This window comes from Phocoena sinus, chromosome 5, assembly GCF_008692025.1.
Source record: "Phocoena sinus isolate mPhoSin1 chromosome 5, mPhoSin1.pri, whole genome shotgun sequence".
Classification (NCBI taxonomy): domain Eukaryota; kingdom Metazoa; phylum Chordata; class Mammalia; order Artiodactyla; family Phocoenidae; genus Phocoena; species Phocoena sinus.
In genome coordinates, this window is record NC_045767.1 from 95,240,990 (window position 1) to 95,264,049 (window position 23,060).

The following is a 23,060-nucleotide window of genomic DNA, read 5'->3' on the forward strand; positions in this document are numbered from 1 at the left end:
GTTTTTTTTAAAAAAAGGATTAAGCGAAATGATGCCTGTGAAGCACTTAGCCCTGTGCCTGGACATGGCAAGTGTTCAGTTACCATGTTATCATTTATTATTACCAAGCAACATCAAAATGATCATGACAGCATCGCAACCATTCTTCAATAGACTTCAGTTCACCTACCATGTGACACACCCTGTGCTAAGTTAAGTGTTGGGTACACCAGAGGAACGAAGACTCGTTTCCTTTGCCCAAAGAGCTTAAAATCTGTTTAGGGAGAGAGACCAATGTGGTGGAGGCTTAGGGTACAAGGGGAGGTGACCGGTGATAGGCAGGGGCTAGATTATGAAGGTCTCACAGACCATGCTAAAGAGTTTACAAGCAAGGGAGGGTCATGGAAGGAGCATTCAAGGAGGATTTCAATCAGGGAAATGATTTTTTGGTCAAATTTTTGATCAAGGAAGAGGAATGTGTGGGAGAAGAAAGCTAAAGGCAGGGAGCCCACTTGGCAAATTAATCTTCTAATCAATACTAGACGCGTCAGTCTGAGCTAAGATAATGGCAAGGGAGAAAAGGGGGGGGGGATATACACACTCAAGAAGTACTTAGGAGGTAAAATTGACAGAACACAATAATCAAAAGGGTCAGGTGTCAAGTATACCCTCACGATTTTGGCTTAAGTGATTTGGTAAGTAAGTGTCTCACCAAGCAATAAATCATTGCTAATACCCATTGAGTGCTTACTGTATACCAGGCACTATGTTAAACAGTGTAGTATATGATAAATCATTCATCCTCAAGGAACTTTCCAATGTAGGCGTTATTAACTCACAGATACAGGAATGGAAGCTTAGAGAAATTAAGTAACTTGCCCATTGGAAGAGCCAAGATTTAAACCCAAGCAGCCCAACTCACAGTGTCCAGGCTGTTAACCACTATTTTGCCTTAGAATTTATCCCACTCCAAGGCCACTGTTCTTTTCAACCCTAGAACTTAGTTATCGGAATGCAGGGATTTTTGTCTGTTGCGTTCACTGCTATATCCCTAGTGTTTAGAAAGTGCTTGGCATGTAAAAGGCACTTATCTATAGCATTGCATGTCATGTATTTTATTTATTTTGACTGCTACATATCACTCCATTGTGTAAGTCATATATTCATAAGCATAATTTCTAGGAGGCCACAAGATTGCCCTGGGGGGAGCAGGGGAAGCATCATTTTATCTGGATCCCTTCCCTTTGTGCTTCTTGAAGTGATGGTGCCCCACTATGGCTACAGAAGTAGCCTTCATCTCCAGTCAGTAAGGGGCAGAGTGTAACATGAAAAACACAAAACCAGGAAGGCCTTGGGTTTTTCTCTTTAACGGGTTCTGATCACCAGTTTCCCATGTTGGGCAGCGGGTGGGGTGGAGATGAAGATGGCGAGTGGGTCCCACACCAAGGAGCAATGCTCTGCTACCAGCTGGATGTCCTGCAATTCAGCTCAATTCTGACACTGTCTACCTGGTGCTAGCAAACCCCATAGGTTAAGGGCTCAGTCCTATAAGACTACCCCCCTCTTCAGGTACCAGTCAAGGTTGTCACCTGTGCTTCTGACTGACTGGCTAAAGATTGGAGTTTCCATCAACCTCCACCTTGGGTGTGACCAATTTGTTAGAGTGCTTCACAGAACTCAGGGAAACCTTTACTTACGTTCAGCAGTTTATAATAAAAGAATATGGTAAAGGATACAGATTAACGTCTAGATGGAAGGGATGTGTAGGGCAAGGTGGGTGGGAAGAGGTGTGGAGCTTCCATGCCCCATCCAGGCCCACCCCCCTCCATCCCCCTGCCCAGTACCTCCATGTGTTCACCAGCCCAGAAGCTCTCCGAACCCCAGACTATTGGAGTTTCATAGAAGCTTCATCACGTAGGCTTGAGTGATCATTAACTCCATTTCCAGCCCTTTTCCCTTCTCAAGAAAACGAGAGGCAGGGCTGAAAATTCCAAGCTTCGAATCATGGCTTTGTCTTTCCAATGACCAGCCCTCATCCAGGAGCCACCCAGAGTCGCCTCCTTAGCAAAGACCAAATATTAGGACAAAAGATACTCCTAATGCTCTTACCACTTAGGAAATTACAAGGGTTTTAAGGGTCCTGTGCCATGAATGAGGAGGGGCAGAGACCAATATATATGTTTTCTGTTATCTCACCAGGGATTCACTGTGTACCTTGTCATAAAAAAGGATAGCTACTAAACCATTGTGAAAGTCAGTGTATACAGTGTTATACATCTCTAAATTCCTAGTCCAGTTCCCTAGTCAGAGTAGGTACATGACAAATCTTAATGACAATTATCTGTAAAGTGGGGTTGTAGATCTTTCCTGCCCTTTGCCCCAAACAGGTTGATGTAAGGAGCACAGGAAATAATGCTTGGAGCTACTGTGAAAAGTATTGAATGCTATTCAAACGTGATGTAGAATTGATAGTAAAATTATCATTTTTTTGTTGTATATATGAATCAAGGACTTACTATGTGCTGAGTACTATGCTAGATATTTTAGATCTCATTATTCTCAGAGCATGGTTATATGTGTCAGTGTTATCGCCATTTACAGATGAGGAAGATGAGGCTCAGAAAGGTTAGGATACTAGCCCAAGGTTACACAGCGGGAAAACCAAGGTGTAGGATCTAGGTCAGATAGTATTTGTGCATGAGTGAATATGAAGAAACATAGGAACATGAAAGGAGTGGTGATCACTGGACAGAACCCTGCAAAGAGAAAGGAACTTTGAGATAATGAAAGACTCCAAGGAAAGCTCTCCTCCAGCCCCTCTACTCTCATCCTTCTTGCCTCCTATGCATTGGGCCAGCTGGTAGCTGCTAAAAGTATGTTTCTGATGATTCTGATGGAACGTGGTTATCTCAAGATGGAAGGTGGTTACTGACCCTTCCCAAGAACTGCAATATTTATTTAAATGTTTAAATACTACATGAGAATGGGCACAGGACAGTGCGTGGTTTAGTGCACGGGCCCTGAGGTCATGCTGCCCAGATCTGTGACTGTAGGCAGATTGCTTGACCTTGCTAAGTCACCTCTTCCTCACCCTTAAAATGGGGACAGTGGTAGTTCCTATCTCATAAAGTTATTTTGATCATTAAACAAGAAAACATTTAAAAGGTGGTTAGCACAGAGTTCTATCGGTAGCGGGAGCGGAGAGCGGACCCCAGAGAGCCCCGAGCGGTCTCACCGCTGCCGCCGGCCTAGTTACCGTCCCAGCCCGGGCGGAGCCGCTGCTGCCGCGGGGGGCCCCAGTCACCGTCGCCGCAGCCACAAGCAGCGAGGCCGAGACCCGGCAGCCGCCCGCCGCCCCCCGCCCTCAGCGCTGCCGACCCCAAGCCCCGCACGACGGGCAGCGGCGGCGCCGGGCGCGGCGGCCCGGGCGGCCTCACACCGGCGGCGCCTGCCGGCGGAGACGAAAAGACCATCGCATCGAAGGTTTTGGGAACAGCAAAATGGTTCAGTGTGAGAAACGGGTGTGGTTTCATCAACAGGAATGACACCGCGGAAGGTGCATTTGTTCACCGGACTGCCATAAAGAAGAAGAACCCCAGGAGGCACCTTCGCGGTGTAGGAGATGGGGAGACCGTGGAGTCCGATGTCGTTGAAGGAGAAGAGGGTGCGAAGCAGCAAACGATGCAGGCCCTGGAGCGGTTCCAGCGCAAGGTGGTAAACGTGCCGCAGACCGCGACCACCAGAGCCGCTCTCCACGTCGCAGCGGTCCTCCACGTCGCAGCGGTCCTCCACGTCGCAGCGGTCCTCCACGTCGCAGCGGTCCTCCACGTCGCAGAGGTCCTCCACGCAACCTCCAGCAGAAGTACCAGAAGAGTGAGAGCGGGGAAAAGGCGGAGGGATCCGAGAGTGTCTCCTAAGGCCAGGCCCGACAGCGCCGGCCCTACCGCAGGCGCAGGCGCCCACCTTACTGCATGCGGAGACCCTATGGGCGTCGAGCACAGCGTTCCAACCCTCCCGTGCAGAGAGAGGTGATGGAGGGTGCGGACAACCAGGGTGCAGGAGAACAAGGTAGACCAGTGACACAGAATATGTATCGGGGTTATAGATCACCGTTCCGCAGGGGCCCTCCTCGCCAAAGACAGCGCAGAGAGGACGGCAGTGAAGAGGATATGGAAAATCGAGGAGATAAGACCCAAGGTTAGCCGCCCCCTCAACGTCGGTACCGCCGCAACTTCAATTACCGACGCAGACGCCCAGAAAACCCTGAACCACAAGGTGGCAAAGAGGCAAAAGCAGCAGATCTACCAGCTGAGAATGCGTCCGCTCCCGAGGCTGAGCAGGGCGGGGCTGAGTAAAAATGCTGGCTTACCATCTCTACCATCATCCGGTTTAGTCATCCAACACGAAGAAATGAATATGAAATTCCAGCAATAAGAAATGAACAAAAGATTGGAGCTAAAGACTAAAGTGCTTGCTTTTCGCCTGTTGACCGGATAACTAGAACGATCTGCGTTACGTATGCAGCATGGGGTTTTTTTTACCTAAAGACGTCTCTTTTTAGTAATGACAAACGTGTTTTGTTTTTTTTTAAAAAAACCTGGTTTTTCTCAATACATCTTTAAAGGTTTTTAAATTGTTTCATATCTGGTCAAGTTGAGATTTTTAAGAATCTCATTTTTAATTTGTAATAAAAGTTTACAGCTTGATTTTTTCAAAAAAGTCAACAAACTGCAAGCACCTGTTAATAAAGGTCTTCAATTAAAAAAGAAAAATGAAAAAGATGGTTAGTATAATGCTTAGCCTATGGTAAGCCCTCAAAAAATGTTAGCCCAGATCATATTATTATTAGTGTATTAGTCAAGGGCCATGTTTTTTATTGCCTCCAATTTCCACAAGGTGGCAGGTCGAGTTCAAAGTGGACCCCATGGCTCTGTGTCCCAAAGGCAAAACCTATTTTAATTGTTTCAGAATAACTGGGACAATTATGAATTGTTCAGAAACATCTTCATTGTCTACAGAATGTCTGTCACGGTCCAGGCATCTTACTGTTGCTGAAAAACCCTTCTTAATGGACCATATGGATCATTTAATTTAATCCTCTGTTTCTCACGATTCCCGGCACCGTCTGCATTTACATGAAATGTATATTAACTCTTCCAGGGATCACCTGGCTGAGTACATTCAAGTCATCTCGCTATGCACTAAGTTTAGTCCCTGGAAGACTGTGAAGAGGAGACAACCAGCAAGCTGGAAGGAGTCCTGGTCTCTGTGACTGGTGAACTGCAGAAGGCAGGAGATCTGTCCACCTCATCTTAGAGTGACAGGGTGTTCGCTCATGAGGAGCTATAACAGGGCATATTGAGGGAAATGTTTAAATAGTAGAATTCAGACTTTTCTTCTATGTATCTATCCTCTTTTTCCATTTCCCTAATTTCACGTCATATTGCTAACCTCCAGTTTCTACAATTTTACTTTGTCTTTCACGCATTGGTTTTGGGGTCAGATCAAACTGGGTCCAAATCCTGACTCCACTACCCATGATGGCAGTGATTATAGAAGCACATATTTGACAAATACTTCTTTACACCGCCATTCTTTTTTTTAATTAATTTTTTAATTGAGGTAACATTGACTTATAGAAGTTTCATGTGTACAGTGTCATATTTCTACTTCTGTATACCCTACAACATCAGTTCTTTACCTGATAATAACAAAACCTACCTGAAAGAGTTGTGAGGATTAAATGAAATAAAGCACATGAAGGATTTAATTCAATCAGAAATAGTTACTAGTAATTACAATGGCATAGCCTTGCCCAGCAAGTGGCAGATAGAACGTGTTCAATGAGCATTTGTAGAGTAAATAAATGATACTTATTTTAGTACTTCACAGTGTTGGTAACTCTAAGACTGGCCTTGGATATCTTCAAGGGAAACGCTCACTGAAATCAGTGCGATCTCGTCAAATGTGTTCTCTGATTATGGGAGTCCAGTGATATATAAAGCTCCCCAGGCTTGTTTCCTGCCCACCACTCATAATTGTGACATGTGAGCATTCAAGTTACTTAACCTTTCTGTGCCTTGATTTCCTTATCTGTAAAGCCAGGGTGGCAATAGCATTTAATACTTCAGATTCAGATAGGTGTGAGGCTTCAGCAAGTCAGTTTAGGTAAAGCACATAGCACAGAGCTTGCCATACCTTAAGTGCTCAATAAATGTTAGCTGTTATCCTCTGGCTCGGTTTGGAAGACCTACCATTGCTTCTGTTTGATTCACTTGGGGGATTTGGGGATGTTGGAAAGTCAACGCTTCTAGTTTGTAATTAGGAAAGAAGATAAAGCAGACCTCTTGGCAATTTCCTGCGTATGAAACCTTGTGTTTTATGAACCACGGAAAGTACCCCAAATTTCTTCTCAACCCACCCCAGCAAACTGACAAATTCGGACCTTTCCCACCCACTCTCTGTACATCTCCCGTGGGACTATGAAAATAAAGGAAGTATTCGTTGCTTTGTGCATAAGCTGTTTTCCTAGTGGTATATTTCTTCTAGTTTCGACAAACTCAAGCTTTCTGCCAGTTTTATCTACCAAAGGGTCAGCCCTGCTCCGAGACCAGAGTTTGCCTGTTTCTGTGGATTTTGCAAAGTCAAAAGTGGGAGAGAGGAAAATTTCAAGTGAGGAGAGTTACAGAGTAGGAGTAACACTGAATGGCTGCTGCAGTAAACAGTAAAAAGAAATCCCCAGTCCTCAAACCCTGGACACCAAAACAGCCCATTCAGCTGCATGAGTTTTAAAACACAATTATGCATGAGGGAGAACGGGCCATCAAAACCTACTGGAGTCCTCTGCTGGCACAAGCTTTGTGGAACTGGATGTGGCAATAAATAATGGCCAGGGTGACTTACAGAGCTCTGGGCTTGCCCTGAAGTAACTGATACGGTATCAACCACCAGACAAAAGAGAACTTTGACAAAGGATACTGAGATGAAATCAGCTCCCACATACAGGAGCATGCCACAGTGGGGTAGAAGGTGGGGAGAACAAAGGTCCGGGCGGGAAGTGAGCGAGAAGGAGACACAGTCATACCTCCCGTTAGAGAACTGCAGGCAGAGCAGAACTAGCCTATACCAGTGCTCCTGGCCACATCTGTCACGCAAAGGTTAGAGGTTTTCAAAGCGGAAAATTTAAACTTTTCGTTTTGCTTTGTGTTAGAGAGTCAAGTCTACAGAGACAAATTCACATCATGTATTGCACATTCTGTGTAAACAGGTGTTGACTGATGTCTTCATGCAAAATATCTTCTTTGGTTGGCTGTCAGTCAAACCAAGTCTGTGAGTCCTTTATTCCTTCAAGTATTTATTGCATGGTAACCATGGACTAGGAACTGTGCTAGGTGCTGGGGTTACAGGATGAATAAAACTACTCATTTTCTGACTTCAAAGACTTGATATTCTGGGGAGTGAGAAAGAGAAAGTAAAGACAGATACCCGGCTAATTAGTAAATACAGTGTGGTTGTGGTGGTGATGATGGTGACAGTGGTGGTGGTGGCGATGGTGGTGACGGTGGTGATGGTGGCGGTGGTGGTGGTGGCGATGGTGGTGATGGTGGTGATGGTGGCGGTGGTGATGGTGGCGATAGTGGTGATAGTGGTGATGGTGGCGATGGTGGTGGTGGTGATAGTGGTGATGGTGATGGTGGTGGTAGTGATGGTGGTGATGGTGGTGGTGGCAGTAGTGATAGTGGTAGTGATGGTAGTGGTGATAGTGGTAGTAGTGGGGGTGATGGTGGTGGTGATGATAGTGATCGTGGTGGTAATAGTGATAGTGGTGCTGGTGTTGGTGGTAGTGTTGGGGGTTGATGGTGGTGGTGGCGGATGGGTGTGGGGAGCAGGCAGACCTGGCTGCCCCGCCTTGAAGATGTTTGACCTCAGACAAGATTCTCACACTGTTGCTCCTGACTTCCAGAGTTGACAAATAAAATATTTAAAGAGACTGCTGATTATTAGATGCTCAATTAAAAACTGTTAAAGTCCTATATGGCAATGATTAAGAGTCTAAAGCCAGTCTAGTTCAGGTTCAAATTCTAGCTCTAAACATACTAGTCATGAACAAATTATTTAAACTCTTGGTGCCTCCGTTTCCTTATCTGTGAAATTTGATAGTAATAATTAAGCCAACCACCTCAGATTAAACAGATTAAATAGATCAATGCATGTAAGCACTTAGAACAACCCAATGAATAGTATGCTCTATGTGAGTGCTAACTATTTATCACGAACTATAGTAAAATGTGATATGCTCTGTAACGATGCTATTTAAAACGCTGTGAACTACTATGCATCATAACATCTTATGGAAAAACCCAAATGAACTTTCTGGCCTACCCAATAGATATAGATATAGACAGGCAGATAGACAGACACACGTATAAAAGAGATACTTGATATTTTGCTACATAGAAAAAAAAAGAACATGTTAACAACACAGAGGGAAACAGAAAACCAGAGAGACTAGAAGAACACACATGACAGTGGTAACTGTTCATCTCTGGGTGGTCTGATTACAGGTAACTCATTTTTTTCCCCTAAGTTTTGTGTTTTATAAAATTTTAACAGTTATTGTTTCACTAATTTTAAAACATTTAAAAATGTTTAAGGAAGGAAGTTTGGTGATTAAAAGGTGTGTAGAGGGCTTCCGTGGTGGCGCAGTGGTTGAGAGCCTGTCTGCCGATGCAGGGGACACGGGTTCGTGCCCCGGTCCGGGAAGATCCCACATCCTGCGGAGCGGCTGGGCCCGTGAGCCATGGCCGCTGAGCCTGCGCGTCCGGAGCCTGTGCTCCGCAACGGGAGAGGCCACACAGTGAGAGGCCCGCGTACCGCAAAAAAAAAAAAAAAAAAAAAAAAAAAAAAAGGTGCGTAGAGCTCGAATGAAGGATTGATAAGATCTGTCAGGGAAGGTGTCACCGGGAATGGAAACTCTGAGCCAGGTATTAAAGAAATTAACTAGTAGGGGCTTTGAAGACATACAGACTGGTACAGAGATGAGGACGAGCTCCCAAGAACTGCCCGATTATGTATTACTTGATTACATGGGATAAGTGGACCATCAACCCTCAGTGAAGAGCCTTCTCTGGGCCTGAATATCGAGCCCATCCCTCGTGTTCACTTGTTGTCCTGTTTTCTGTGGTATATGGTGGAAAGTTTGGTTCCTCTCTCTCTCACTCTCACTCTTTTTCTCTCTCCAATTTCAGAAATCTCATTGTGGAATCCTGTCTGTTGAAGATAGCTAGAGACCAGTTTAAGTCTTTGTGATGGAATACACAGAATAGATGTTAATTATATTACCTACTTTCCAGACACTGACAGGTAATCTGAGAGACATGTAGACCTCCCTATCATGGCTGAGAACCAGTGTAAGTTCCATCTTGTGGATGTCCACTCAAAGCTGAGTCTTTCCCAGGATTTGGGTGATACAGAGTGACAGTCAGCTGGGAATGGTCCTACTTTTCCAGCTCTTCCTGTGCCTCTGGACTCTAAGGCGGTACCAGCCTGTGCCACAGGCAGGGCCCACCAGCTCAGGGCGCCTAGCAGTTATTTCAGCTCTTCTGGGTACCAGCCTGCACCTTAGCATTCTGACACTGGAGGGCTAAATGGGACAGCAATGACTGGAGAATGTCTTCAGTTTATTCCTGTATGTTTCTGGAGAGAAGACCTGGTGACAGGGAAAAAGCAGCTTCCTTCTTCTCTCTACCTCCTGTCTCTTCTTAAGCCCTCTGCTTTAATTTCTGGCTGACTTCAGCAATGTTGACAAGACAAAGAGAAGTCTTTCCACTGTTTAGTCTACTTTTAATTATTTCAATATGGAGACCTTCCCTGGCCACCAGGCAACAACTGTCCATTCTTGATTTTCTCCTCTTTCTTACTTCTGGGTGCTGGGGATGTAGTTTGGTTGGACCAGGTGCAGCCAGAAACTTCTTGGGAGGTCCAAGCTTTCCCAGAATTTATAATCTACCCAGAGAAAGCCCCTGTGGGGAAACTCCACAGATCTTTCCCTGGCTACACCTCTGGGGACACTGTGGTTGTCCTACTTCTCCTGGGCTGCTCTTGGCTTCCTCAGTGTGATGGTTCTGTCTTCTTTCTTCAGGAAAAAGTCTCCCTGACCTCTCCCTTCCTAGGTATAAAGGAAAGACTCTAGGCTTTGGAGCCGCACTCTGAGTTCAAATGCCACCTACTTGCTGTGTAACTTTGGGCAAATTACTTCGTGAGGCTGATCCACCATTTCCTTTTGTTTATAAAATGGGAGTAGTGAAATAAGTCAGACGGAGGAAGACAAATACTGTATACAAATACTGTATGTATACAAATACATACAAATTGCCTGCCGATGTATGTATACAACTACATACAAATACTGTATGATCTTCCTCTGTATGGAGGAAGACAAATACTGTATGGAATCAAAAAAGAAAAAATACGGAACTCAGATACAGAGAACAGATTGGTGGTTGTCAGAGGTGGGGTTTGGGAGGCGGGTGAAATGAGTAAAAGTGGTCAAAAGGTACAAACTTGCAGTTATAGGATAAATAACTCATGGGGATGTAATGTAGAACATGGTGGCTGTAGTTTCTAACACTGTACTATATATTTGAAAGTTGCCAAGAGAGTAAACCTTGAACTTCTCATCACAAGAAAAAAAAAATCTAACTATGTATGGTGATGGATGTCAGCTAGCCTTACTCTGGTGATCATTTCACCATACATACATGTATATACCAAATCATTATGCAGCATCTAAAGGTCACATCGCTGGCGGGTGCAGTTTGAGTAGAAGTGATCGCAGATGTGCAGGCCAACATCCAGAGGGTCAGCAGGGCCAGGGCCTGAGCCATGGGGCCATCCACGTTTTCTGGAGTGGAAGGGGAATACGAGTCAATACAGGATTGAAGAACAGGAAGATCACGTGGAGCTCTGGAAGAGAAGCAGCAGAGTCGCCCTTTGTCCCGGTGTCCTCTTTAACAAGGCATTGGTGAAGGAATAGCGCCTACTGATGGCCTACTGTGTACTTAGCACTATGCACGCTTTATAGAGGCCCTTAAGCACAGTAACGTTAGAAAGACCTCGATGTCCTAACTCTGCTACCAACTAGCTTGGAGAAATTGGGAAAATCATTCAATCTCTCTGAGTGTTTATGTCATCTTTAAAATTGCTGCAACGGGAGAGGCCACAGCAGTGAGAGGCCTGTGTACCGCAAAAAAAACAAACAAAACAAAACAAAATTGAACTAATAATATCTATATTTATCACTGAGCCCATCAATATTAATTGAAGACCTACTGTGTGCTAAGCATTATAAAAGCTGGATATACATGTAGGTAAATTAAAATAAACCAGTATCTTATAAGTAAGTTCTAGGAATGTAATGTACAGCGTGATTATAGTTGAAAATACTGTACTGCTTATTTGAAAGTTGCTTAGAGAGTAGATAATTGCTGAATAAAATTGAGCACTTATTACATTACATTATTACCAGGCATTAATTCTAAAAATTGCATCGTATCTGATCTTTGTTCTTAGAAATTGTGTTAGGGCCTGTGGATGAAAACATAAAATTCTGGCCCAGTAAGCTTTAGAAAGCTATGTCAATAGAGATGAAGGTAGGGAAGAGTGGTGGAGACCAGTCTTAAATGAGGAGCGTCCCCCCATGACTCCAAAATAACCCCTCTATCGCTACTCTGAACCTATCTCTTCTTGCTCCAAGGTATTTCTCCTAATGATGAGTGTTCCCCAAGATTCTGCCCCTAGATTTCTGCTGTACTAGAAAATGTATGGAATTTAGAGTCTCTAAATCAAAGTCCCAGAACTTACAAGCTGGGTAATTTTTGTGACGTTACTTATTCTTAACCTCTTAGCTTCTTCTTATGTAAAACTGGAGCAAGGCCAAATTCTCTGGTCAAGGATATGAAATAAAATGCTGTATCTGAGGGTAGCTGGCAAAATGAATGAAAGGTTGGGAAAGTAGACACAGGTGTGAGTCCATGTTACAGTAAAGCCAGGGGGAGAGGAAGTGTAGAATGTCATCGGTGCCCCCGCGAAATCCCCTTGACTCTCAGCGTTCCATACATGCTGACTGTTCTCACTGCAAGTGCCTTCAGCCCTTATCTCTCTCCAGGAGCTTGCCTCGTCCCACATCTAGGGCAGAACGGCAGCACCAGCGGGGGGATAGCACCCCTGCGACAGCCCTCAACTGATGACAGATGGCAGGCAGTGGATAAATACTGAATGCTCTCCCCTCTGAGATGGGACAGCTCTGAGGTATGGTCTACACTACCTTCCAGAGATACCTCCACCCCCGAGGGGGCATGAACCCCAGTTGCACACAGTGTTAACCTGCTCATAACACACCTGTATTGGCTCCCTTCTCGTTTTTATGTCACATCTGCTCTCACCTTCCAGTGCGTCCTGGGATCCCTGGATCCTTGTGTCGGGGTCACTTTCTGGGGGAAATTATCCTAAAATAGTCAGATTATGTTAAATACGAGGCATAACTGTGCATGTAACTTTGTGAGGTTACAGGGTAGAGGAGTTAAGGGAAGAAAACGGAGGCTTTGGGTTAGAAAGAATCTAGAATGGTAACTTCTCTGGGTCAGCATGCCAGGGAGTTACCAAGAGACTTAAAGAGAAATGGAGAGGTGGGCTCAGGGTGCAGCTAAAGTTAGCTAGCACTGGGTAGGAAGTGAGCATATCTTTAGAGCTCTGAATTTTCCTCCAAAAACACAGAGTAACTTGATAACACAAGAGGAGAAGATGAATGAGAAGAGTGCGAGGGATAGGAACAAAACGAAGAGGAGGAAGAGCTCCCAACTAATTATTATCTACCAAGTTACTACTACTACCTACTAGTTCTTTCCATTTATTTCCATGGGGTCTTTGAATGTCAAGTCTAGGGTGTGACTTGAAGCTCTCATGCTAAGAACTATTGGGAGAATGGCGATTTCGTAGGAGAACATGTTTCAGGCGAGAAGAAGAAAGAAAGAGGTTTTAAAAAGGGGTTTATGGGGCTTCCCTGGTGGCGCAGTGGTTGAGAGTCCGCCTGCCGACGCAGGGGACACGGGTCGGCGCCCCAGTCCGGGAAGGTCCCACGTGCCGCGGAGCGACTGGGCCCGTGAGCCATGGCCGCTGAGCCTGAGCGTCCAGAGCCTGTGCTCCGCAACGGAGAGGTCACGACAGTGAGAGGCCCTGCATACCGCAAAAAATAAATGGGTTTATGTTAATAGAAATGTAATGGTTAATTTCATGTGTCAACTTGGCTAGGCCACAGCACTTGGTTATTTGATCAAACATTATTCTATGTTTCTGTGAAAGTATTTTTTAGTTGTGATTAACATTTAAATCAGCAAGACTGTGAGTAAAGCAGATCACCCTCTGTAATGTGGGTGGGCCTTATCCAATCAGGTGAAGGCCTTCATGGAAAAACACTTTCCTCCCCTGAAGAAGGGGAAATTCTGCCAGCTGGCTGCCTTTGGACTTGAGCTGCAACTTCAACTCTCCCCTGAGTCTCCAGACTGCTGACCCAACCCTGCAGATTTTGGACTTGCCTACCACCACGATGGCATGAGTCAGTTCCTTAAATTAGTCTTTCTGTCTCTGTCTCTCTCTCTGTACATCTCAGTAGATAGATAAATGATAGGGATGGAGATGTAGATATAAACAGATACATACTATATCTACATGTCTACACCTAGATAGACACATACACACCCTATTGGTTCTGTTTCTCTGAAGAAACCTGACTAATACAGGGACCCAGGGCCTTTCCCCACAATGGAGTGGGGGTTCCAAAGTTTCCAGTGAAAGGCAAAATGGTAACGGAGTGAGAGAGAACAGAGATGAGGTGAGAGGGACCAGACTGACCGAATGGGGAATTTGAGGGTAAGGAACAGATTTGAAAGATTCATGAGAATAAAGGCATAAACCCTCATCAATTAGGTTTCATTGCAGAAAACAGACCATTCTGGTTATTTTAATGGAGTATGGATTTAACACAGGGAATTGGGTACTTACAAAACCTTAGGAAAAGCTGAGTTTCTGGAAATGAATCCTAGAACAACACAGCCAATGGGCCTTCCAGGGAGCTGCTTCCCGGCCACAATCGGGAAGACAGGCACTCGGAGCTCGCCACTGGAAGCATTAACTTCAAGAACACCCGACTTTAGCTTATTCCAGGGAACCCAACACAATGGGGGCCAACCCTTCTGCTGGGTACTACTAGTAGGCGCAATGCCTAGTGCCAGCAGTACATTTAGGAACCCATAAAACTATTTAAATTTCTTCTAAAATTAGAAGAAAAAAAGAAATTTTAGGTTGAATTAAATGTTTAAATATATAATAATAATATATTAATCTTTATCCCAATGCAGTCGTGGAATATAATTTTTTTTTAATGGAGGAAGGGGCCCATGAAGGCAAGAGTACCTACTAGGGCCAATGAAAGACTTAATGTGGCCCCCAAAGCCATTGCTGCTGCCAACTTTGTAATTGCCTTGTGACACCTGTGAAACTAGTGACCAGATCCTGTAATGTGCTGCAGAAAAAGCATGTTGGACAAAAGAGAGAGTGAAAAAAGAAGAGACTCTCGCTTCCACCTTCTTAACTGTTGCAAATGCATCTAGTCAGTGGAAATGATTTTATCTAAATTTCTAGCTCCAGAGGAGTCTGGAACATATAGTTTTTAGATTTCCAGTCTCCACAGTACCAGAAGACACACACGAAGGAGGTTGGAATGGATGCTAGAACCTCTCACCACATCCACCACACTTAGTCACAGGAGTACCAGGAGTACGGCAGGGCCTCATGCTAGAGGAAAGGGAGGACAGAAGGCCCTAATGTAAAAAAAGTTAAACTTTGCTGAAAATGAAAGAAATGCTGCTTTACTCTCCAAGGCACAGCATATGTTTCTGCCCAGTAGTGACAGTGAGTCTCAAGTTCTGACCCCACCCTAATCCAAACAGATGTTACAATTAGACTGTACCAGTCTATTCCCCCTATGCAATTTCACTAGCAAAGAATCCACAAATAAGAGGATGGGGTAATTCATCTTCAAGTAAACAGCAGCTTCCAGCTTCTCTTGGTACTTTTCCTCCCCTCTGATCTCATCCTTACCACTCTTCCCTTTGCTCACTGTGTTCCAGCAACATATGCTCCTAAAACATGTCAAACACGCTCACCTCAGGGCCTTTGCCCTTGCTACTCCTAAGTAGGAAATAGCCTGACTTACTCTCTCACCTCCTTTAGGTCTCTCTTCAAATGCCATCTTCTCTGTGACACTTTATGTAAAAGGGCAACCTCAAGCACTCCCTGTCTCCCCCTCTGCTCTAGTTTCCTACTTAGCACTTATTACCTTCTGACACTCCCTATTGTTTTTTTTTTTTTAAATATAGTTAATTTACAATGTTCTAGTTTCAGGTATATAGCACAGTGATTCAGATATATATATATATATATATATATATATACACATATATATATATATATTCTTTTTCATATTCTTTTCCATTATGCTTTACTACAAAATATTGAATGTAGTTCCCTGTGCTAGACAGTAGGACCTTATTGTTTATCCATTTTATATATAGTAGTGTGTATCTGCTAATCCCAAACTTCTAATTTATCCCTCCCCTACCCTCTTTCCCCTTTGGTAAACTGGTGCAGCCACAATGAAAAACAGTATGGAGGCTCCTTAAAAAACTAAAAATAGAGTTGCCATATGATCCAGCAATCCCACTCCTGGGCGTATATCCAGAGAAAACTTTAATTCAAAAGATACATGCACCCCAATGTTCATAGCACACCAGTTACAATAGTTAAGACATGGAAGCAACCTAAATATCCATCGACAGAGGAATGGATAAGGAAGATGTGGTATATATACACAGTAGAATACTACTCAGCCATAAAGAAAGAATTAAATAATGCCATTTGCAGCAACCTGGATGGACCGAGATATTATACTAAGTGAAGTAAGGAAGGCAAAGACAAATACCATATGATATCACTTATATGTGGAATCTAAAATATGATACAAATGGACTTATTTACAAAACAGAAACAAACTCACAGACATAGTAAACAAACTGACACATTCCATTTTACATATTTGATGAGGATGTATTTTCACCTCTAGAAAATAAGTTCTATGAAAACAGGGATTTTGTTCGGTGCTGTATCCTTAACACCTAGCTAAGTGCTAGTAGTAGTGCCTGGCTAATTAAGTGCTCAAAAGAATTTGTGAAGGAGTGAAGGAATGAATGAAAAGTGTTCACACTCAGGTTCTTTTCTCCCAGCTAATTTATTTTTGCTAACCTGATCATCTTTGAAGTTCTTTGAGGTATCTATCATCTATTTATCTATCTACCCATCATCTATTTATCTATCTATCTATCATCTATCTATCTATCTTCTGTCTAGTGTTTAGATCCATGCACAGAACTGAAACCGAGAAGAATTACATCAGCAATCCCTCTGCTTCAGTAATCCAAATTTATAGCTCAGTGCTTCCTTGGTAGTTAATACCTCATTTTATATGTGATGAGAGACCCAAAGAAAAGTAACCTGCTGGGGGTTGCACAGGAACAGAGTTTAGGTCCCCTAATTCTGAGCTCAGAGTATTTTCTGCTCTAAACCATTGTGACTTGTATTTTTTTAGTATTATTTTCATGGGTATCCTAGGAATATTTGTGGGAAAAAAAGACTAACAAGGGCAATCCTCCCTTTTATTTTTGTTGAGCCTAGAAAATGACATGGCTCTATGTCCTCTGCCTCGCGTAGTAACATGAGTTATGCAACTCACATGTGAGAAGGATTCATTTATGCCTGTTCTTTAGAACTTTCCCCCTTTTAGAAGGTGCAATCTGTTGAAAAGAACCAGCACAACCTCACAACTTATTATGTTAATTCTTATAAATACTGGTTACAGAAAAGTTTTACCCAACCATTATCATTCACTATGTTCGTATCATCTGTTAAAAATACGACATCCAACTAGGTAATGTTAGGTTTCTAGAAGGTTGAAACGTTCATCATTTTGGCAAATGAAAAGTAATTGCTAAATTCACTAACCAGGGTACAGACTAAATTCATCTTGTCCTGGGAGTTACCAAACACTGAATTTTTAAGGGAATGTCTAAAAGCATCTTGTGTTGAAACCATTATTGCCAACTAAATGGTTCTGTGTACTAGATTCATCTGACCTTAAAAGAATTCCTATAACATTCCCCCCTGTTCTTGTTCCTGTGAAGCTGGCAATCAGAAAAGTGAGTCATTGGTTAGGCTTAACTTTTGGACAGACGTCTTATTTGCAAATGGATGGTACCCAGAAATTCTATTCTAAGATTGGAAAGACTTGTAGCAAGTTTTTCCTGGGACAGATTTGCAATGACATTTGATAGAAAAAAGAAGGGTGTGGGTCTAGATAGCTAGAGGGAATTTCAGCTGTGCTAAGGCCATCTAAAGCATCAAACTTCACTGGGGAAAATTCTGGAAGCCCTGCCAGCTGGCGAGGTTAGAGTCTAGCAATAGGGATTAAGTTGGTCCTAGAGGTGAGAGGACGTGGCCTCTTATCACTAACCTGAAGGAGAATGGCACCACATAAAGTTTTTTTCAGACCCAAGGAGTATGCAACTAAATCCTAGTAAAATGACTTCTCAGTTTTGTTTTGTTTTTTGAAGCCAGTCCCTTGTTGTCTGCAATGCAATTCTCCAGAAAATAACCCTAACTCCACTCTTTTTCTTTCAAGAAAAGGTATGGAATGCAATTGAGTGACAGTACATTATTATAGGATATTTTAGTTAAGATCTTTCTGGATGATAAAGACAGAAAATCCTCCTCAAACTGATTTACCCAAGAGAAGGAATTTATTGAATTGTGTAACTAAAATCCAGAGGTACTGTGGACTTCAGGCACAGCTGGATTCAGGGTTCAAAATGTATCATAAGAATATGGTTTTTCTTCATTTCAACTGATTGATTTCAGTCTCAGTTTCCACATGGGAGCAAATGACTGCAGGAGTTCCAGCTTCATATGGTCTCAGGTTCACGCCCATTGAGAGAGAATGTCTGCCACTCTTCCAAAGCCTCTCTTGAATTTTAATGGCTGTTATGGGCCATGTGTCATCCCTTAATTAAATCTACAGCCTAGAGAAGGCTAGGCTCTCATTGGCCAGAGTAACTCTGGGTTGGGGATGGAAAAAGTCACCAGAACCACGGGAACTGAGAATGGGGGGGTGGGAAGGAGTAAGTCCCTGACTGAAAATCAGGGGGTGTCATAAAAAATGCTAAAACCTCAAATAATCCAAAATGTCCACAAGATATGGAAAATCTAAAGTTTATTCATATTCAAATTTACTATGTTAATGCTGTGTGACTTTTGACACATCCCACAGCTGAAGGAGACAGCAGTGTGTGTTGACTGGAAGATTGACAGAATGAGCAACATTGGGTTGATAGAAAGAGTATAGAACTAGGCTCCAGGATGGCTAATTAATAATCTCTTTGTGTGTGTGTGTGTGTGGTACATGGGCCTCTCACTGCTGTGGCCTCTCCCGTTGTGGAGCACAGGCTCCGGACGCGCAGGCTCAGCGGCCATGGCCCACGGGCCCAGCCACTCCGCGGCATGTGGGATCTTCCCGGACCGGGGCACGAACCTGTGTCCCATGCATCGGCAGGCGGACTCTCAACCACTGCGCCACCAGGGAAGCCCTGCCATAGTTTTTAGGCAGATACCTGACTGGGACTAACCACAGCACTCTTTCCCCCACTTATGGGCACTTGTGTCAAGCTAGCCAGCCAAGGTGTCCCCTGGATCTTTTCTGTTAGAATATCAGGATAAACAGAATCATTTTGCTGTAGTTATTAAGCTAAGAATGAATAACAGTGTAATAGTTAGCCAACTGTATGGTTAGAGGGGGCACAGTTCACACAAGACCATCCTCACTTCTGACACCAAACACACATTTGGTAGTTCCCACAACTACCTTCAGTTTTGAGATTTAACTAGAAAGACTCACAGACCTCACTGAAAGCTATGGTACTCATGGTTACAGTTTATTACAGGAAAAGGATACAGATTAAAATCAGCCAAAGGCAAAGACTCATAGGCCAGGAGGGTATCAGACCTGGAGCTCTGAGTTGTCCTCTCCCTGTGGAGTCAGGATAGCATTACTCTCTTGATATCTACGTGTGATAATATGCACAGAGTGTTGCCAATCAAGCAATTCATTTGACCATCAGTGTCCAGAATTTTCATGGGGGCTTAATCACCTAAGCATGATTGATTGCCCAGGTGGGGGGGTCTCAGTTTCCAGTTTCTCCAGAGATCAACTGATACCACATGACTCCAAGTCATGTTAACACATATTGTTGATATAGATCAAAGCCCTCGCCTTAACACATGTTGCTACTATCTGGATGGCCTGTGGCCCCCAGGCAAATAGAGACACTCTTATCAAGCGTGACATCCAAGGGCCTGAAGATTATTTCCCAGAAGCCAAAGGCCAGACCTCTCTTTGGATAAAATTAATTCTTCATTACGTAAACCAACATCTTTGACAGTGGATATCTTGCTTCCGTTAAGACACTTCATGTCAAATGGAAAGAATCAACTCAAAGATAAGCAGAGCTAAAAGATGAAGCAACAGAACAATAAGATCATAATTTGAGTTTCTGGAATTAGCCATGTCTGAAGTCAGCCACATATTAGGCTCCTTGTTTACATGAGCTACTATATTCCCTTTTTTGCTTAAGTTTGTTTGAGTTGGTTTTTGTCCTTACAATTAGAGAGGTTCTGAGGTGGGAAATAACTTGTTGATTTCAAAGATTTAAAAGAATATAATGAGCAAAGGGGGGTGAGTGCTAGATAACACTAACTAGGCAAGGCAAGACGATATAAGAGTTTATATGCCGTATTAAGGATTAGGGAATTTATCCTAAGACAGTGGAAATCTTCTAAAGGATTTTCAGAGGGGAGTGACATTATCTGATTTACATTTTTAATCTTAAATGTGGAGAAAGGAAGGGGTCGTGGAGGAAAATGGAGATGAAGAAGTGTTTTAAATTTGAGAAAAATTAGGAGATAAAATTGGCAGGACATGGTGATGGATTGGCTATGAATGGTGAGAAAGAAGAATGTCCCAAATGACCCTCAGATTTCTGGCATGAGCCACTAGGTGAATGGAAGTACCATTTATTGAGATGAGTTGGAGATGAGTTTTGGATGTGATAAGTTCAAAATGCCTGTTTGTCATTCGCATGAGATTGTTTCAAGGAACCGAGAGGAGAAAATATGTCATGAAGGAGAGAGTTGCTGACTGTGTTAAACCCTGGGAGTTACAGTGAGGACCAAAGAGTGTCTGCTGGATTTGGAAATATGGCATTTATTGAGGGTTTCAGCAAGAGCAGTTTTACTGGAGTGGTGGCAGAGAAGCCATATGAATTGGGCTAAAAGTGAATGGGAAGCAGGCAGTTAAGACTGCACAGAGAACTTTCCTAATAAGATTGTCTAAGAAAGGAAGTCAAGAGAAAACTGGGCAGGAATGTGGAATCAGAGGAAGGTTATTTTTTGGTTTGGTTTTGTTTTAAGATGGAAGATGCTTGGTCATGTTGAATGCAGATAGATTCTAACAGAGAGAAATGTGAAAGATGTAGAGGAAAGAAAAATAATGTGCTAATTAGGGTAACGATACCTGCTATAACAGAAGGACTCAGCAATATATAGTAGGTCAAACACAATAGAAGTTTTTTTCTCACTCACATAAAGTTCTTAACAGAGAAGTTCTTAATGGCAGGTGGGTCTCTCCAACCGATGAGTCAGAGACCCAGGCTCCATCCATCTTGTGGATCGCTTATGTTTAGTATGTGAGTTTCAACTTTGCTGTGCCCCTCTGCGTCAAGTGAGCAAAAGGGAGAAGAAGCAGTCCTGCTTTTTAAGCCACTTGGTCAAGAAGTGACCCATGTCACTCATCATCACATTTATTGACAAGAACTGGTCACCTCCGCTGCCTCACCCGAAGGCAACGGAGATTGAGAAACATAGTCTCCAGCTGGCCAGCCGCTTTCTAGCAACAACTGTATATATCAGAAGACAGAAGCCTGCATTTAGGAGGAGAATTATTTCTGCTACAGATAATAGCCAGTTGAACACATTCTTTGAGAATGGGATCCAGAATACACGTGGAAGAATTTGATTTCGATAAGCAGGGGGACAAATTCTCCATTGTAAGGAAGGAGGAAAAGAAAATGGGAGCTCGTGTTTTTATTACCAAGCACTTACAGTGAGTACCAATTAGAGGAAGAGAATAAGGTCATAGGAGTTGAAACCTGGCTGAGCCCCACCTCTCATCCAGAATCTGGCTAAGGAATCAGCAATGGCTGGTCACCTACTTTAGCAAGAGTTTTTACAAACAGGACAGAATCAGTAGGATAGAATCAATAGAATCAAAACAGCCAGGATCAGTCATGCCTGCAGAAAGTTAAGATTAATGCCTTAGGGGGCTACTCCGTACTATTTCTGTCCTCTGTTACGGTAACCTGAAAGAAAAACTCGTAGAGAGTGAGTTTTGTCTCAAAATGAAATCATCTTAAAGCCAAGCCAAAGGCTTTGCCCTCCATTGAATAGCCTAATTGAATTGAAACCTTGCTAAAAGTAACCTAAGGGGAGAAGGCCAAAAGATGGACAACAACTTGCTCTCCACCTTGTAGAAGTCAAGGGAAAGCTGCTCAGGAGTCGGGGCAGGCTAGTGCGTTTTGATACCACAACTGGAGGTGAAGCCAGCAGCACAAATTCAAAAAGCCTTGCTCTACTAAATAAGCTTCACATCTTGGCTCCCAGACAAGAAAGAGAGCTTGTGACCAAAAGGGACACTCCAAAAAGAATTTCAATGAAGCGCAACTTGAGCAAAAACAATAAGTTACCCAGATTACTTGGATCGTGGACAGAGGGCCTGGCATGTGGAGCGAATGTCATCAGCTGAGAACACAACCTTGATTGGTAGCTATGGCGCCTGCTGCCCACGTGGTCCCCCTGGGCTGGCTTCCTGGTGAATGCTATTTGGAGAGTGCCAATCCACTCCCCTCTGTTTGCTGTTTTTTTCCTCCCTCCAAATGGTTCCCACAGAAATCTTTTCCAGCCTAGGCACTGTGATAAATATGCTTTACAGAAATGTCATCATGGTTTCATAAAAAATTTTCTTTCAAGGTGCAGAGCAATGCTGATGGTATGAATATAAAATGGCTCAACCCTCTGGAGAATTGTTTGGTAGTTTCTTATAACGATAAACGCACATCTATTCCGTGACCCAACAAGTCCATTCCTAGGTATTTTACCGTAGGGCAGTGAAAATATACGTTCACACAAAGACTTTCATAAAAATGTTCATAGCAGCCTTCCTCATAATAGCCGAAAGCTAGAAGAACACTAGATGTCTACCAACAGGAGAATGGATAAACAATTGTGGTGTATCTATACAATGGAGTACTACTTGGCAAGAAAAAGAAATCGATTATTGATAAATGCAATGACATGGATGAATCTCAAAAACACTGTTGATTGAAAAAGCCAGACACACACACACACACACATTAGCATACTATATAATTCTGGGGTGATAAAAATGTTTTATATCTCATTTTGAGTAGTGGTTGCATGGGTATAAAGTTGTCAAAACCCATCTAACTAAATATCCAAGATCAATGCTGCTTATTGATTATAAATGGTGCCTCAGAAAAACAAATAAACTTCCTTTATAAAATGCTGTTAACATACCCTCTGCATATTCTCAGACTTCAGGTGCTTGAAAATAAGCCTCCTGTCCCATTTCATACCTTAGAATCGCTTATGAGGTAAGTCTCAGAAGAACTCGAAGGCAAACACCAACAGAGGTAAATGACAAACTGTAGCTAAACCAAGGCAGAAATTGGGTAAGTGCTGGGGCCCAGCCAAGTGGCACTGTGGTGAAAAACTCCTGGCTGTTTTTGCCAACAACAGACCCCCTCTTCTAGTATGCCCTGGAAGGAGGTTGGTGCTAATTCCAGCTG

General features: G+C 43.3%; 1 protein-coding gene across 1 annotated transcript; it reads left to right on the plus strand.

Moving 5' to 3' along the window:
• The first annotated feature begins 28 nt into the window (after nt 1-28).
• On the plus strand, nt 29-7,513 carry LOC116753983. The gene is made up of 2 exons (XM_032631997.1): nt 29-67; nt 3,232-7,513. Exons 1-2 carry the CDS (start codon nt 29-31, stop codon nt 4,009-4,011), a joined length of 819 nt encoding a protein of 272 aa, XP_032487888.1. The 3' UTR covers nt 4,012-7,513.
• Nucleotides 7,514-23,060: the final 15,547 nt, after the last annotated feature.